This window comes from Crocodylus siamensis, chromosome 2, assembly GCF_052110815.1.
Source record: "Crocodylus siamensis isolate JL-2025a chromosome 2, ASM5211081v1, whole genome shotgun sequence".
Lineage (NCBI taxonomy): Eukaryota > Metazoa > Chordata > Crocodylia > Crocodylidae > Crocodylus > Crocodylus siamensis.
This window is the reverse complement of record NC_143396.1, coordinates 10985880-11002380: the sequence shown is the minus strand read 5'-3', so window position 1 is coordinate 11002380 and position 16501 is coordinate 10985880. Positions and strand designations below refer to the sequence as shown.

The following is a 16501-nucleotide window of genomic DNA, read 5'->3' as shown; positions in this document are numbered from 1 at the left end:
GCGCGACGCGCCACACGCCGCGCCCCGCAGGCGGGTCCGGGCCCTTCCGGCCGCCTCCTCATTGGCCGGCCCGGCCCGAGGCCACGCCCCCACCCCGGAGGACGCCGCGCCTCCTGCCTCCTCCGGAGCGCCGCGGCCAGTGAGCGCGCGAGGGGGCCGCGCGGCCCCGCCCAGCTCCGGGGGGCTGGGCCAATGGGCGGCGGCGGGGGCGTGGCCGGCAGAGGGCGGCGGCGGCGGCGGCGCGGAGTGACGCGGGTGTGGGGCGGGTGAGTGCGGCTGCGCGCCCCCACGTGCCCCGCCGGCCCCCCTTGCCTGTTTGCCCCTGCCCAGCCCCCCCGAGCTCTGGAGCCGGGGCGGGGGCGCCTCCGCGCAGGCGCGGGCGCTGCCCAGGGTGCCCCCTCCCTTGCCCGCTCCTCCGCGGGGCGTGCGGGGGCGCCCCCCGGGCCGGAGGGGGCGCCGGAGCCCCTCGCTGGGTGCAGCGGGCCCGGTGCTGCGAGTGAGCATTGCCGCATTGCCCTTCGCCGCCCCCCGTTCCCTCATCTCGGCCCCGGGGGAGGGCGCCCGCGCCGCGCGGAGCCGCCGGGGGGCCGGGGCGTTGCCAGGCGCGGCGGCAGAGCGCGGGCACGGTGACAGCGACACGTGCTGCCCCCCCCGCCCCGCCAGCATCGCGCCCGGACGCGGCACCGCAGGGCGGCAGTTCCCCCCGCGCTGTTTGCGGGGGCTGCCCTCCCTGCTGCGGCAGCCGCGGCGAGCCTGGCCGCGCCCGGGGGCGACGTGGAGCGATGCCTCGGAGCCTCGCTCCGTGCCGGGGCGGTGGCGTGGGGGTGAAACCTCCTGGGCACCACGTGCCGGGCATCGAGGAGCGGCTGGCAGGCAGGGCCCCCGGTCCCGTGGCACGTGCTCGGTGTCTGCTCCGGCGTCAGGGCCACGGTGGAAGGGGCAGGCTGGGCGTTGCACCTGAATGGCTTTACCGTGTCGCGGCGCAGCTCTCGTCTGGTCGGACCCGCGGCACCCCTAAAAACCCCAGGCCTCTCCCCTGGGGTCACTGGAGGAACCGCGGCGCCGAGGGGAAGGTGGCTCGAGCAAGGCAGCGGCAGGGCCCTGTTGCAGCAGTGGCGGGGGCTCAGTGGAGGTCAGGGGCCCCGGGGGGAGAGGCTGGGAAGTTGGGCACCGTGCTGCTTGGCGAGGCGGAGACGACAGGCGTGAATACGTGCTGCGTGGTTTGGAAAAGATGCATCAGGAGCTTGCGTTCTCCCTGCTGGCAGCGGGGAACGAAGGGGCGTCGAACGGAGATTAAACTGGTGTTGGGGAGAGGTTTGTCCTGTACAGAATCACAGCCAAGGAGGGTTGAAAGGAGCTCAGGGGGTCACGTCTGGTCCAACCCCCTGCTCCAAGCAGGCCCAGCCCCAAGTGCATCATCCCAGCCCAGGCTTCATCTACCCGGGTCTTCAGCACCTCCAGGGATAGAGACGCCGCCACCTCTCTGGGGAGCCTGTCCCAGTGCTTCAGCACCCTCCTCGGGAGAGAGCTTTTCCTCGTATCCAGCCTCAACTTCCCTTGCTGCAGCTTGAGCCCATTGCTCCTTGTCCTGGCATCTGCCCCCACCGAGGACAGCCCAGCTCCATCCCCCCAGGTCCCTTTCTGCAGAGCTGCTGCCTAGCCCATCGCCCCAACCAGCACCGGTGCGGGGGGTCGCGCCCTCCTCAGCGCGGGACTTTGCGCTTGTCTTCGTTGAGCCTCATGAGTTTGCTTTTGGCCCAGTCCTCCAAATTTTCTAGGTCACTCCGAATCCTAGCCCTACCCTCCAGCGCATCTACTACTCTACCCATCTTGGTGTCATCCGCGAATTTGCTGGGGGTGCGCTGCATCCCCTCTTCCAAATAGCTAATGAAGACCTTGAACAGAACCGGCCCCAGGACGGGCCCTCTCCTGTCTCCTCCTAGCTAAGCAACATGGTGACAGCGCTGCCCTGGACGTGGAGGCATGTGGGGCAAGCTCGTGAAGTCTTGCTCCGTGCCAGGGTGATGGCAGAGGGGGGTTTGAAGCCTCTGGGGCGCTGAATGCCAAGGGCATCAAGGAGAAATAGGAAGGCAGCCTCATTCCTGCTGCTGGCGTGAGCTGGTGGCTGGATTTGGTGTCTCTGGCTCGGTGGGGGCCTGGAGTGCGAATTGGGAGGGTGTGCGTGGGACCCAGGTGTCCTGGCCCTGAGCCTCGGGCCACCCAGCCCTGTCTGCGCACGTGACGATTGCTTTCACGAGGAGCTGTCCTTTCCCACGCGCCGTGCTCCCCCGGCGGCGGCGCCGCCTTCCTCTGGCTACGGAACTGCGGCAGCTGGCTAATTACCGCCAGCTAATTACCAGCACTGCCGATCCGCCCGAGGGAAGAAGGGAAGGCCGTATGCCTTTCATTTCCACGTCTTGGAGGACCTCGTGACTGTGAGCACGGGCTGCGCCAGCTGCTGGACCCCACCGGGACCTCAGCCAGGTCGATTATGGGTAGCACGAGCATGCGTAACCCCTCTCCTCCTTTCCGTCGGTCGCTCCCAGCCCCGTGGACTGCGCCGACCTGCTGGCCTCCATCCGAGCACCTCCTCTCTGCCTCGGTCCTGGAAGTTGTGGGCCAGGATCGCTGCTGGCTCTGGATGTGCCCCGCTCGGCTGAGGCTGCTCCGGTGCTGGGTTCGAGTTGAGGCACTGAGACTGCGGGTGGCATTGGGCAGGGTCCAGCCGCGAGGGGCACACGCTGTGGGACTCCGCGCTCCCCGTTGCAAGGCAAGCGTGTGCTGCTCCGGGGGCCTTGGATGCCTCCTTTTTTTGAACACCACGACCTGGAGAAGCCGTCCCTACCGCTGCCAGGCCTCCCTCCATCCGTGCCACCATCTCGGCCTCGTGCAGCGCTGCCTCCGGGCCGTTCCCACCCCTCCTCGGCGTCGTCTCCATGGCTGGAAGGAGAACCCGGGTGTCCTGACACCCAGCCCGGGGCTGCAGCTCGTAGGCTGGGGGTGTCCGCCCGGATTTGGCTGGGAACCCCAGAGGTTTAAGGCACGAGGCTATGGGTGATTGGGCTGGCTGGTGTCGCGGCACCGCTGGCCAGCGCGCCCCGGTTCCCGCTGTGGTTCTGCGCCAATCGGCTTGTCTCGTGGTTCCTGAAGTCTTGGAAAGAGACTGGGGAGGAGATGCCGTGCGAAGGAGCCTGGGTTGAAAGGATGGGTTAATGGGTGCGATCAGCACACCAGGCTGCGTGCGTGAGAGTGTGTGTGTGTGTGTGTGTGTGTGTGTAAAGTAGTCCCCCCCCCATTCGCCACGCTGGCTGTAAGTCACGTGTGCGTGGTGAGTTCCCCTCACACTCGCACACCCACAGAAATCGTTTCTATCCGTAATCACCAAAACGCACAGATTGGACCGGGAGCCCTGACCCCTGGTGCTGGACGGGGGGTGGGGGGACAGGCAGGGACAGAGGGTTAAAGGGCCTAATGACTCAATTAGCTGCTCCTGCGGGGGGGGGGGGGTAGAGAAGCCAGCTGGAGGGTGATAACCGGCTACTTGAACTAAACCCATCCCCAAAGAGGCAGGGTCCTGCCCCGCCTGTGCCCAGAGCCCTGGGCGCCCTGCCCGTCCTGCTCTTTCCAGCCGAGTGAACAATGATTTAAAACAGCTTTATTGATTTGTGGATATTTACTTTGATATATTTTGACATGTGATTTTTTTTAATAACGCTTTTACCAGCGTGTTGTCATTAGTTAGTTGCCTGCCCCCACCACCCCTGATTTTGCACCACCCTAAAAATGTAAATAGAGAAAAACTGAAAGAAATGCTTAAAAATAAGCATTGATTCTTTTTTCAGCTGTCGAAATGATAAGAACAATCGAGTTCTGCCAAACCTCATTATCCAAGAGGTTGGCTGAGATGCTCGTTAGGGCCCTTCTGCTGCTTTGGTGTGCATCTGTATTTGCTTGTGAGAGTTTAATGATCCATTTGCTAAAATCCCTGCCCATTTCCATATGTGCTGCTTTGTAACCCTTTGTCAGCCGGGCTGGATGAAGCCAGGCAACGTCTTTGGGGGGGTGGGGGCACGATGCGTCTCACGTGACTCGTTCAAGCATCACCGAAGGGCGTCCAAGGGCAGCGAGATGCAGTGGATTTAAAGCTGAGCAGCCAGCGCTGGCTGTGGGATTTGTCCGGGGTGGGAAGGCTCTGGGATGGACTGGGTTTTTCTGGGGACTGTCCTGAGTTATCCTCATGCTCTCTTCTCCATCCTCGGGTGGGTTGATAGAGCCATCTGATCTGGCCCTTGTGGGGTTCGGGAGCTGCTGCTTTGGGCTTGGTGAGTCCCTGCAGGGTTTTCTGCACCTTCAGTAGCCGCTGGGGTTACCCTCAAGTCTGTCTCAACAGCTGGAGGACATGGGCTTGGGGGGGCCCGGTCCACCGTGGTGGTGCAGATGTGGGCATGGAGCAGCCGTGCAGTCCAGGGCATCCTTGCCACCGTGTTTGCTGCAAGTTGGCCAGGGAGAGCTGGGTCCCTGCCCTGTGGCACCGGGGCCGTGCACAATACAGTCTTGGCAAGCCGGCTCCTGGCATGCCCGGACGCCCAGTCTGGACCAGTCTGAGCAAGGAGGAAATCCCTTCCTGCCCCAGTGCAGCGTGGGGCTGAGCCTGAGCGCGGGGGCGAGACCCTCCAGCCAGGACCCTGCAGGGTCGGTGCAGCAGGAGCATTGGCCCATCCCCAGCCCGGGCTGCAGCAGCACCCGGTGCCCTAAAGCCCCCCGACACATGGAGCAGAAAGGGGACTACCAGCACAGCCCAAATCGTGGGACATCCCCACCGCAGAGCACGCCAGATCATCCCCCCGGGGCCCGTCCAGCCTCTCCGTGACCCCCAGTGATGGAGAGTCCCGCTCCTTCCCCGCGTCTCTCCCACGGTCTGCCTCCCCAGACAGCGGAGAAGCGTTTCCTGACCTCCAACCTAAAGCAACTCTGCTGCAACGTCCAGCCGTGGCTCCGCGCCCTCCTCCCTGCTGCGGGAGAGCCGAGCCGGGCGCTTTCCCGCCTCTCCTGACAGCCCCTCGGGGACTTGCAGGCTGCCGCCGTGCCCCCTCGACAGCACCTTCTCCACCAGCTGAACCTGCCCAGCTCCAGCGCTCCTCCAGGACCTGCCTTCCAAGCCCTCCATCATCTCTCTTGCTGGCTCTGGACCCTCCATAACTTCTCCGCACCCTGCTAAAATGTGGAGCCCAGAAGTGCACGCGGGATCCGGACGAGGCCTGAGCAGCGCTGAGTAGGGAGGCACCGGCACCTCCCGTGGGATAAACCTGCCTCCCATTCAGACGTGGCTCAGACATGCCAAAATGCATTGTCGCCTTCTCGCTGGCTCTCTGGGCATTGCAAGGTCCAGCTTGTGAGGACTTAAACCCTTCGTTGTTTGGCTGAAAACCGCAGCCCCAGTCACAGACCAGACCACTGGATGTGGTGGGGCGAGGACTGCAGAGGAAGAGCGGCCCCCAGACTTAGCTTTGAAATGTCTATATCGCACCCGCCCAGGGCGGTTTCCCTTGGGGTGCGTGTTTCTGCAGCAGAGCAGAGCCCCGTCTCTGCCGTGCCGTCAGCCTGCAACGTGGTCTGCTGTCTCACGGGGAAGAGGGTTATTAGTAGGCTGGGCAGTGCCTGCACTTCCCTTTCCGCTGTGCTGATAACGCCTATCTTGGTGCAGCAGCTGCCTTTGCAAAACCGGGGCCCCGGCGCTCGCTGCATTCGTTCTCCTGTCCCACGCCCCGAACGTCGAGGGAGCTGAGGCTGGAGTGCGAAGTGGCTGGGAGCTTTTCAAAATCTGCCCTGATTAAAACCCAGTTGCTGCGAGCTTCTTCCCCCAAGCCAGCACGGCGTACTGGGGTCACGGGGCTGTGGGAGTCTCCGTTCCCAGTCTGGAAGTCTCCATCCTGTGTCCCATGAAACGTCGCGTCCTGGGATGGTCTCTCCGTGCCAGAAACCCGCAGCACGCACCGCTCGGGCGTTGGCGTTTGGGTACGAGCAGTAGCGGCTGAAGCTGCCGGCTCCACTGACCGTGGCCCTTGCAGCTCTGCAGATCCCCCGCTCAGCCCCACGCTCTGCTCTTCTCCCCCCAGAATCACCGGGGGACTAGAGCGGTCCCCGAGGGTGCAAGGACAGGCAGAGGCCAGCCCGACCTGCCTGCAGCCTGGGTGAGCTTCGTAGCCCGTGCTGAGACGATGTGAAACCCTCGCCGCCTGCGAGTCCTTTCCGGTGCCTGCGAGAGCTCTTGCTGCTGAACCAGTGAGGGGTGCTTTCGGGGGTGCCGCACACTGAGGGCTGTGCAGAGACCTCCATTTGATCCACCCAGAGATTTCCAGTGAGAATCAAATCCTCCTGCCTGGCTCAGGCCTGGCTGAGTTTCCTGCAGCAGAGGAACTGCTCTAGGTTGTGTCTGTAGTCAGGAAATGAATGAAAGCAAAGCGGGGAGGTGCAGACCCTGTTTGGTCTCCTGGATGCCGGTGCCTGGCTTAGACGGGGGATATCGCTGCTGACTTGCAGACCCCAGCTCCGTTTCCATCTGGGCATCTCCACCGACTCGTGTGTTACTGTCGAGGCCCGGAAAGCGACTCCTTCCTGCGTGCCTTCGTAACGGACCCATTTTACAGTCAGGAATGTTTCTGGGAGAGGAGCATGCAGGGAAGCAGAGATGTTCCCTCCTGGAGGGGGAGGCGCGGGTTCCTGTGGGTGATGTCTCTTATGGGACCAGCTACCTGGCTGGCATAGGCTCGGGCAAGCGTCGGCGCATTCTGCCCCCCACAAACCCCCGTGCCTTGTGAGTCTCTGCTGGACCATCGCTGCTCCATCGTCGCTCCTGTCTGGTAGAGCAGAGCCGGGCTGATGGACCCGCCCTGCAGTTGATGCGACAGGAGGGTCTGAATTGTCCCCTCTGCCCTGCTGACTGCCCAGCCGGAGCCCGAGGACTGCAGCAGAAGCGCTGCCAGCTCCTCTCCCCAGCCCGGGCATCGCCATGCAGGCCAGGTCTCGGTCCGATATGGGCTGCTGGCCTCGGGGCTCCTTCCCTCCGGTGCCCTGCTGCAGAGGGGTGGCTGCAGGAGCCAGGCTCCACTCGCAGGGAGCTCTTGCCCCTTCCTGGCTGGATCTGCAGGTTGGAGAAATGCAGAGGCAATGAATCCCGGGGGCTGCGGGGTCACGTCCAGTCCAGGCCCTGCCTGAGGCAGGACCAGCCCTGTCCAAATCAGCCCAGACAAGCCCCGTCCAACACAACAGTCGCCCCCAACACAGCTCCAGGCATCCCCACCGCCCCTGGGGTGGGGGGGGGCCACGTTTGCCAACGTCCTGCTGCTGCCAGGGGGGTTGTGGATGCTGCAGAGGTCCCAGGCCGTGCCCCCGCTGCCTGCCCCCAGTCCGGCCCAGTCTGAGCAGGGGGGAAATCCCTTCCTGCCCCAGTGCGGTGGGGCTGAGCATGAGCGCGGGGGCGAGACCCTCCAGCCAGGACCCTGCGGGGTTGGTGCCAGCGGGAGCATTGGCACAGCCCAGCCCCAGCCTCAGCCTGGGCTGCAGCAGCACCAGCGCCTCTGGCGGGGATTAAACCCCCAACACATGGGGCAGAACGGGTGGTTGGGGGTGGAAAAGGGACTCCGTCCTGACCCCATGCAGCAACCAGCAAAGCCCAGAGGATCTGGCCCCCCCGTTAGAGCCACTGCAAGAATCGGGACTTTGAGTGGCTGCAGACGGAGGTGTGCAGGGGGGAAAGGGGCTGTGGACAAAGCTGGCCAGTGTACTGCTGTATTGTGGCTCCCCCCTATTTGTCTTCTGCAAATCCTGATCTCGGTTTCTTTTCTGTTTGAAATCTCCCTGAGCCTCATGGTCCCCCACTGATCCCTGCTCTGGGAGATAAGGACCGAGCGCAGCAGTCCCGGGGGGACAGGCGGCTGATTTATGTGGTGCCATCGTCCAGCCCTTCCCGACTTGCTCAAGAAGCTCCAGGGCACTTCAAGACGGGCACCGTGTTCAGCCACTCGCCAGGCCTCAGCTCCTGGCTCTCCACCTCCAAACAGGCAGCACCCCTGGAGTCGCAAAGCCTCCCCTGAAACATGCCAGTTCTTAGTTTTCACTGATTTTGTTTTTTTCTTCACTACAGACACTCCCCAGAGCAATTCTTCTGGTGCACAGACCTCGGAAAGGTGCCAGCGGGGCAGCACGGTTTTCACACTCTGGGTTCCTGCTTGCAAGCCCTGGGTTTACCTGGTGAATCCTGTTTGCACATCCAGCAGTGCTGACCGTGCATGGTGTCCCCCGGCTCCCTTGAAGGGGTCTCAAGGCACCTCCCTAAATCAGCCCAGGTCCCTCAGCCTCACCTCTGAAATCATGTCTGTTGTGCGCCCCCAGGGAGTGAGTGGGTACCTAAACCATCCCAGACAAAACTATTGTCGAATGTCTGAGCAAAACTAAAGCCCCCCGACAGAGCTTCAGGCATCGCCCCCGCCCCTGGGATACAGGGGGCCCGCGGCCACCAATGGCCTGCTGCTGCCGGGGGGGTCGTGGATGCTGCAGACGCTCCAGGCCGAGGCTGTGCCCCCGCTGCAGAGGAATGCAAAACTCCCCAGTCTGGACCAGTCCGAGCAGGGGGAAATCCCTTCCTGCCCCCAGGGCAGTGTTGGTCTCAGCCTGAGCTTAGGGGCGAGACCCCCCAGCCAGGACCCTGCAGGGTGGGTGCCAGCAGGGGCATTGGCGCAGCCCTGCCCCATCCCCAGCCTGGCTGCAGCAGCACCAGCGCCTCTGGGGGAGGATTAAAATCCCCCTGACACAGGAAGGGGAGAAAGGGGCAACCAGCACAGTCCAGATGCCTGGGACAGCCCCACAGCAGAGCACGGGCATCGCTGCACCCAGATCGTCCCCCCAGTGCCCGTCCAGCCTCTCCTCGAACCCTCCCGGGATGGATGGTCCTCCCTTCCCTGGCGCCTCTCCCACGACCTCGCTGCTCTGGCTGTTTATTCCTTCCCAGCGAGGCTGGGATGGAGCCACAGCCGGGCAGGAGGGGCTCGGCGGCGGGGGCTGACCCCGGATTCTTTCCCCCTCGGGCTCGGGCTCGTGCGTGCGCTGGGATCCCGGGCAGATGGGCCCGAACTCGGGTCTCGAGAGTGCGAAGCTCCGGCTGGGTGGAGGCAGGGCAGGAAGGAAGCACCTGGGGCAGAGGCCCCACTCTCTTCCTTCCTGCGATCTTTCCCCCAGTTGCAGCAGGGAAGTGTGCGTGTGGCTGAGATCTCGGGTGTGCGCACCGCTGAATCAGGCCCCGCCTAGGAAAAGGCAAGTCTCTCCCATCTCTTTTGGGATCCTACGACCCCAGCTGACTTCCTGCCCTTTGGGCGGGGGGCTGGACTCGATGATCTCTCGAGGTCCCTTCCAGCCCTGATGTCTACAAAATCTATGAAGTCTTTGCAGCCAGCGCGGATATTCACGTAGCACCTGCTGAGCTGGGATTGCGTTCCATGTCCGGGTTGGCGGCAGCAGCCCCATTTCACAGAGGGGAAAACTGAGGCACGGGAGTGCTTTGCTCGGCATTGCTTGGCCCCTGGTGCTTTCCTCTCCTTGCCTTTTCTGCTCCTGCCCAGTGGCCCCCCCCTTGATTTTTGCGTGTCCCCCCGGCTGCTTTATGTCACCCCGTGCTGCGGCATGTGTCGGTATTACTGTGGGGAGACTGGGCTCTGGACATGCCCAGAGGCTGTCTGTGCCTTGAAGTGCCGCGGGCAGCAGACAGCGGGGAAAGTGCGAGGGGCAGGGACGTTGCGTGACACCCCCAAGGTCATGCAGGGCAAGCGGTGGCAGGGCAGAGCTGCTCTGGGTCCACAGCTCAGTGCCTTCACCACCCTTGCTGCCCCAAGTGGCGAGGGTGCTGGAGCCTGCTGCCAGCCCCGTTCCCCGGGGCAAAGGAGCAGGGAGCTCGGCAGCTCCGTAGCCCCTCGGCACGCCGCCGCGTGGGTGCTGCGGGTCCAGGCGGCCGTGGGCCCGGGTAGCTCGGGGAGACCCTGCTTCAGCCCCTGCCGTCTCTAGGACCCAGGAGGAGCTGGGAGGGTTTTCTTTTCCCTGAACTGCTCCGTGCAGCTGCTAAATACACCCCTCCCAGCGCCAGCGCCAGCGCCAGGCTGGGGCAGCCCCCCTCCGCCGACCTGCCCAGTCTCACTGCCGCTTCTCTCCCCAGCGCCCGCCTCACCCTGCTGCCGTGCCCCGGAGGATGGCCCTGCGCCCAGCCCTCTGAAGAGCCAGCCCAGGACCCACGACTGCTGCAGGACCCATGGCTGCGGCGGACAAGGGTGAGTGCGGTGGCAGGCGACAGCCCTTGCCCATCCGGCTGGCAGCGGCTAGGCTGGGCAGGGACCCTAGATGTCCGGCGGCTGAACCCCGCGGGCTTCCCCTCTGTCCGTTTGCAAGTTGCCCTTGGAGCACTGGTTTCCAATCCCCCCACCGCGCTGGGGGCAGCCGGGCTTCGTTCCCAGGCTCCCTGCCCCTTTGCGACTCGATGCCGGGTCTAAAGCAGAGCTGTGGTATTGTAGCCGGTGGACCGGGATGCAGCCCCCTGCCCCGTGCATGCTTGCTTTGCTTTCAGGCGCTGGAGAGGTATTTTGTTTTTCTCCTCCTTGCGGCAACTTGAGTGACTCCGGAGTCAGGTCAGAGAGGGACCGGCAGCCTCGTGTAGTGCAGGCAGCAGCTCTGCCCCGTGTCTGGGCTGTGCCTGCGGCTGGGGGGAGGCAGCAGGTCACGGAGGGGGCTGTGGGTGAGGTGTGGAGGGGTGGCAGTGTCCCTGTTCCCTTGCTCTTGCCCTCTTGTGTGCTGCAAACTCCGGGGGCCGGAAGGGTTGATGCAGGCTCAAGAGTCGCCTGCGGGGTGGGCGGGTGGGTGCCGCTGCAATCCCAGTGCCCAGGTTCTCCCCCCGTGCTGGGCTCTCCCTACCTCTTCTGGGCTGGGACCGCTGGGGCTTAGCTCCCTGCAGCCCTGGAGGCCACTCGCTCGGATGTGGGATGTTGGCGGAGACCCCCACGGGCTTCCCAGCACCCCCCAGCCTCTGTTGCTAATGTTTGGAGCTTTGCCTCCTGCCTCTGCTGGGGACAAGGAGACGGAGGAAAGCAATGTGGGGGGGCTTTGCCCTGCCTTTTCTCCAAGGAGTGCTCCGTTCACGCCCTGCTAGCTGGGCCCTTTGGAGGTTGGGGTGCTCCTTGTACCCTGCCATCAGGGCTGGGGCTCAGAGGTGCTGCCTGGAAGCCAGGAGCCCCTGGGGACGAGCAGAGGCCCGGCGGAGCTTGGGGGGCAGCTTGGTGCTGCTCCAGGGGCACAAGTTCGAGTCCTGACTGGGGACTCGTGATAAAAGTTGCTCCTGGCTGAATGGCCGGGGCCGGACACGGTGCGATGTCCATCCCTCCCTCCTTAGCAGCTGGCTGCAGCCTGTGCCATGCTGGCCCAGGGGGCTGCTAGGCTTGGAGGGGCCCGTGCGCTCGGCCAGCTCCACAGCACTTGCCCCAGGATGACACTGCAGTGCTGGCGGGGGCTGTGCCCGGGATCTGGGCTAGGGGGTGGCATCCGTCGGTCTTGGATCCGTCTCTGCCCTTCCCAGGCAGCTAGCTGCTCCCAGGAGCAGGCATCTGAGTCCCCCCCGCCTCCCTCCACCCATCTCATGAACCAGATGCAGATAATTGCATTTCTAATCTGAGCGAGCGAGTTTGGGGCTGACTCACGCCGGGCCGGACCCTGCCTGGAGAAGCACGTGGACACCACGTGGCCCCTCTTCCGGCTGGGTGGGGGCTGCAGGCATGCGAAGGCTTTGGGTGGAAGGGCTAGGACTGCCCGTTGGGGGAGGGGGGGGGTGAACCTGGCAGCCGTGCTTGGAGTGCCCTGCCCAGCCAGGCCTTGGGGCAAAGGGACTTGCTCAAGGTTACTTGCACTGTCGGTGTCAGAGTTGGGGCCGCCCTCTGGAGCCCCCAAAGCAGGTGCGTTTCATGGCTTCGTGGCCCCACAGGCAGTCGGGACAGGGGCGTGCGGAGAGGCTTGGTCTGGGGTCTCGTTGCCTTGGTGGCCTGGGTGTGCGGGAGGGATCCTGGCTGCCTGTGGGGGGGGGAACGGGACGGATAGGGTCAGCCTGTGTGTGCCGTGGGGCTCTGCTCCGTGCTGAGCACCATGCAGGATACCGGGCAGAAGGCTCCGGGGATGCTTCGCCACCTGCTTCCTCCTTGTGCTCCTCTGCTGCCCAGCAGCCGGGAGGGGGGGATGGCAGGTGTCCGCTGCTCTGGGGGGGCTGTTGGATGGTGTCCCTCTAATGCCTTGGGTTGCTACCCCTTGCTCTCCTCACAAGACGTGTCCCCCAGCTCCCCGAGCATCTTCGTTGTCCTCCTCTGGACTCTTTCCAGTGTGCCCACATCCTTCTGCAGTGAGGGCCACAGCTGGACACCGGACTCCAGATGTGGCCTCCCCAGTGCTGAATAGGGGGGAAGAATCGCTGCCCCCACCCGCTGGCACCGCTCCTCCCCATGCAGCCCAGGATGCCGGTCGCCTTCTCGGCGCACGGGCACACTGCCGGCTCCCGCTCAGCTTCTTGTCCCCTGTCCCCCCAGGGCCTTTTCTGCAGAGCTGCTGCCCAGCCCGTCGCCCCCGGCCTGCCTCTGTGCCTGGCATCAACCAGAAGTGTGGCATACCCACACTTGCCATTTAAAGGGATCCACACCTCCATTCAAAATTTTTTTAGGGACCACAAATGAAAAACAAGGGTTGAAAGCCGCTGCCTCAGAGCGTGGACACTCGAGGGAAGGGCTCCGTATCTGCGCGTTGAAACCCGGAGCCAGGCCTGGAGCAGTCGAAATCCCCCTTGGCTTCCTTAACACGCAACTCCTCTTCCCACCTTCCCTTTGCACCCGCCGTGGGAGCGCTTCAGGCAGAGTCAGCACGGGTCCTGGCTCGCAGATGCCAGGAGCTAACGCGATGCCGTGTGTTGTTATCCACTCCGTAACTGCCCGGGGCTCTGGCGGGGCTGCTGCAATCGCTGGTAAAGCAGCTGGCGCTGCCCTGCGTGCAGCCAGGGCTTGGGCTGGATGTGACCCTGCGGGTCCCTGCCAGGCACAACCCCCCGGGCGCCTGCCCATGCCTGGTCCCCCCCTACCCAAGCCAGCTGCTCTGCTTTCTGCTCCCAGCTTAGCGCTCCTTGCTTGGTGGCTGCTCTGCTTTTTGCTCCCCGCCCGGTGCTCCCTCCCTGACCTGCTGCCCTGCTTTCTGTTTCAGGTCCTGTGCTCCCTGCTGCTCCGCTTTCTGCTCTGCTTTCTGCTCCCCTGCCTGATCTGCTGCTGTTTTCTACTCCCTGCTCTGTGCTCCCTCCCTGATCTGCTGCTCTGTTTCCTACTCCCTGCCTGATCTGCTGCTCTGCTATCTACTCCCAGAAGCTCCACCCTCTCCTTGAACACCTCCAGTGCTGGAGAGTCCCCCTGCTTCCCTGGCATCTCTCTCGGGGCCTCCCTGCTCTGCCGGGGAAGAAGTGTTTCCTGGTCTCCTGTTGCAGCCTGCTTCACTGCAGCGTCCTCCACTTCACTCCTCTCTGCCGTCTCGTGGCTCCTTCGCGCTGGGATACAGCCGTGCCGTGGAGGTGGCCGAGGTGGTTCTCTGGGTCTGGCACGGCCGTGGCATCAAGGCTGGGATGGATGTGTTTCCGGCTGTATCAGGAGTTTTTCTCCCCCCAGCCACTGGTGCTGCCATTCATCTTCTGGTCCCCTGCCCACCCCCAGGTCCTTTTCTGCCCAGCCCGTCAGGCCCCGGCCAGGGATCGCTCCGTCCCGGCGTTGCTGTTAACAGCTCGGCTTCTGCTTTAACCCAACACAGTTGTTTCAGCAGCTGGACCGTGGTCCGGGGGGCGGGGAAGTGATTCCATTGGGCAAAGGCTTCCCTTGGCCGTGTCTGCACGGTGAGCGCCACGCTGGGAGATGAGCTGCTCGTCGCCCTGGCGGCATGGCACGGGGCTTTTGTGCTCCCAAGGGCACTTTTATACGCTGCCTTTGTAGCTGCTAAGCAGTAACGGCGAGCGGCTTCTCAGGGTTTCCGGCGGGAGGCTGGGAATGAGCAGGCAATTTCGCTCGCAGGTTTTGCAGTTGCCTTTTGTACTGTTTGACTGCGCGGGGAGGAACAATGGGCAGAGCCAGTGGCGAAGCCGGCGAGAGAGCGCTGGGGCGCCTAGATTTGGGGCAGAAACGTCTAGTCCGTGTCAGCCCCAGGCCGAGAGCTTCACCTGGCGTAGAGGCAGTGATTTTTCCCTGCTGCTTCTCGGTCTCCGGCTCTGGCTCTTCCGCGTCGGCTTTGGGTGGGGTTTGACCTTGACTTTGACCGTGACCACAACGGGCGCATTTTGCTCTTTGCTCGCAGCCCCGTGCTCTCCACCTGCTCTTTGCCTGGTCCCCCGTCCCCTCTGTGATCGGGCACGCCATCCCAGCTGCATGGGGTGTGTTGGCACCCGCAGGGCGTCAGTACCGTCCCATCCCATCTCAGCCGGGGCAGGCAGGACCGGCCTCTGGGCTTTTGGAGGCTTCAGTCCCAGCTCCAAATTAAGATTCTGGGGTCTCAGTGAAACCGGTGGGTGCGTCTCACGAGCCAAGGCAGCTCTCCGGCAAGGTGGGCTCGGGGACCCCCATGCTTCAGCTTGGGGATGGGATCGGGGCAGGGGGAGCTGGTGCCCCCTCCATCTGCCCAGCTCTGCTACAGGATGCCCAAGGGGACTGGGAGCACAGCTCTGTGCCTGTGGCGTGCAAGCTCCCGGGATGCGGGGCAGGGGGTGGAATCGCTCTCCCCAGCCCCAGCCGCATGGTCCACGCTGAGCAATGCAGCTGGAGCCTCTGGGTTGGAAGCAGCCGGGGGAAGAACTGGAGCACGCTGCGGGGAAGAAGAGCTTCCCTTTGTTAGTTTTAAACTGCCGGCCTGCTGGGTTCGTGCCGTGCCCCCTCGTTCTGGCCTGGTGGGAGACGGGCAATAATAAATCCCTCGCTGCTTGCTCTTCCCTACATATTGTGTTGTAAACTCCAACCGTGGTCCCCCTCAAGCAGCTCTTTTCTAAACTAGCCAGGCCTGGCTTCTGCAGTCTCTCCTATGACATCCCCTCCGTAGCTTTCATCCTCCTTGCTGCCCTTCTCTGCATCGTCTCCAGCTCTTCCCCGCTTTTGCCGCTGTGGGGACCAGAGCTGGGCATCATGTGCAAGGTGTGGCTGCCCTGGGGGTTTATAACAGGGCATCGTGACACTTCCCGTTTTGTTAACAATCCCACAGCCTGGCTTTAGGGTCACAAATGCTCGGGACCCCAGTGGGAAAAGCTCTGCTCTTGGCTTTGCTCCTGCTCCATGCACACACTTGCAAGGTCACTGCCTTGCTGCTGCCTGCGCCCGTGTGCCGCGGCAGAGCCCCTGTTGTCGTTCCCACCGGTCACTTGGCCCCGGTGCTTGTTCCTGCTGCGGGGTGGCTGGGGGTTGCGGGACCCCCAAGGGGACGAGGTTGTGCTCACAGGCTTGTCTTCTCCCGGCAGGCGTGAAGGCGAAGGGGGGCGGGGTGCGCTTTGCCCCCAGCCACCCCCCGGAGGGAGCCCACAGCCACGTGCACTTCGACGAGAAGCTCCACGACTCGGTGGTTATGGTCACCCAGGAGAAGGATGGGAACTTCCTGGTCAAGGTGAGACCCGCGGGGGCACGAGGCCGAGCCCGGGGGCAGGGGTGGGGGCTAGCTCCGGGGTGGTGGAGCAGCGTGGCCGCTTGTAGCGTCTCCGTTACAAAAGGCCTTAGCCCCCAAATCAAGTAGCTTTAATGGGGGCCCCCTCCGGCCAGCAGGAAGTCAGGCACATAACGCCACGTTTTCTCACCTGCAACACAAACCTCCTCTTCCAAAAGGCGGCTGTGGGAAATTCAGGTGTGATTTGTAAACCAGGAAATATGGTAATAACCTTTTCTGCTGTTTAAGCCCCAAGGATGGGAGAAAGGAAAGATGCTCCAGGGAGAGCAGCACAGTGGACGCGCCGGGGTCTTTAGCTGCTGCCTCTCAGTTACCTAGTGCGACTTACCGGTATTTTCAAGGAGAGATTTTTTTCCCCCCCCTCTCCATTTTACCCTTCAAAAAAAAATAAGGCGCGTCTTATTTGAGGGCGAGTCGTGTGCATCGAAGTGCGGTACTGTGACAGGACTCCTACCCTCCATCCCACCCTGCGGCTCCAACAGCTTTCACAGTATATCTAGACACTGTGGGAAGGGGCTGCTTAGGGGTGTGCGGTGCCTTCTGGGGGGAAACTGAGGCCCGGGGTTTCAGTGATTTGCCCCAGGCCATGCCGCAGTTCAGCAGAGACTCTGGCGGGATGCTGAGGGTGGTTTCTTGCTGCCGTGGGCGAGCCTCCTGGGGGGAAACGAGCTGTCCGAGAGCAGCGGTGCTGGGAAGGGGGGCCGTGCTCTATTAAAGCAGAGGCCTTCCTATGGCCCATTGCTCAGCTATGGGAGCTGATGCA

At 63.5% G+C, this 16501-nt stretch overlaps 1 protein-coding gene across 3 annotated transcripts in view; it reads left to right on the top strand.

The window, feature by feature from the left end:
- The first annotated feature begins 143 nt into the window (after nucleotides 1-143).
- ADISSP (adipose secreted signaling protein) overlaps nucleotides 144-16501 on the top strand; it is a 79359-nt gene continuing 63001 nt past the window's right edge. Inside the window, exons 1-3 of one of the 3 annotated variants that reach the window (XM_090035168.1) lie at nucleotides 144-266; nucleotides 10202-10313; nucleotides 15539-15681. In XM_090035168.1, coding sequence (XP_089891294.1) covers nucleotides 10295-10313; nucleotides 15539-15681 — 162 coding nt within the window. In that variant the 5' untranslated portion in view covers nucleotides 144-266; nucleotides 10202-10294. Of the gene's footprint in view, nucleotides 267-9290; nucleotides 9310-10104; nucleotides 10314-15538; nucleotides 15682-16501 lie in introns of those variants that run through there. The other 2 variants (XM_090035170.1, XM_090035167.1) reach the window with 2 other exon arrangements.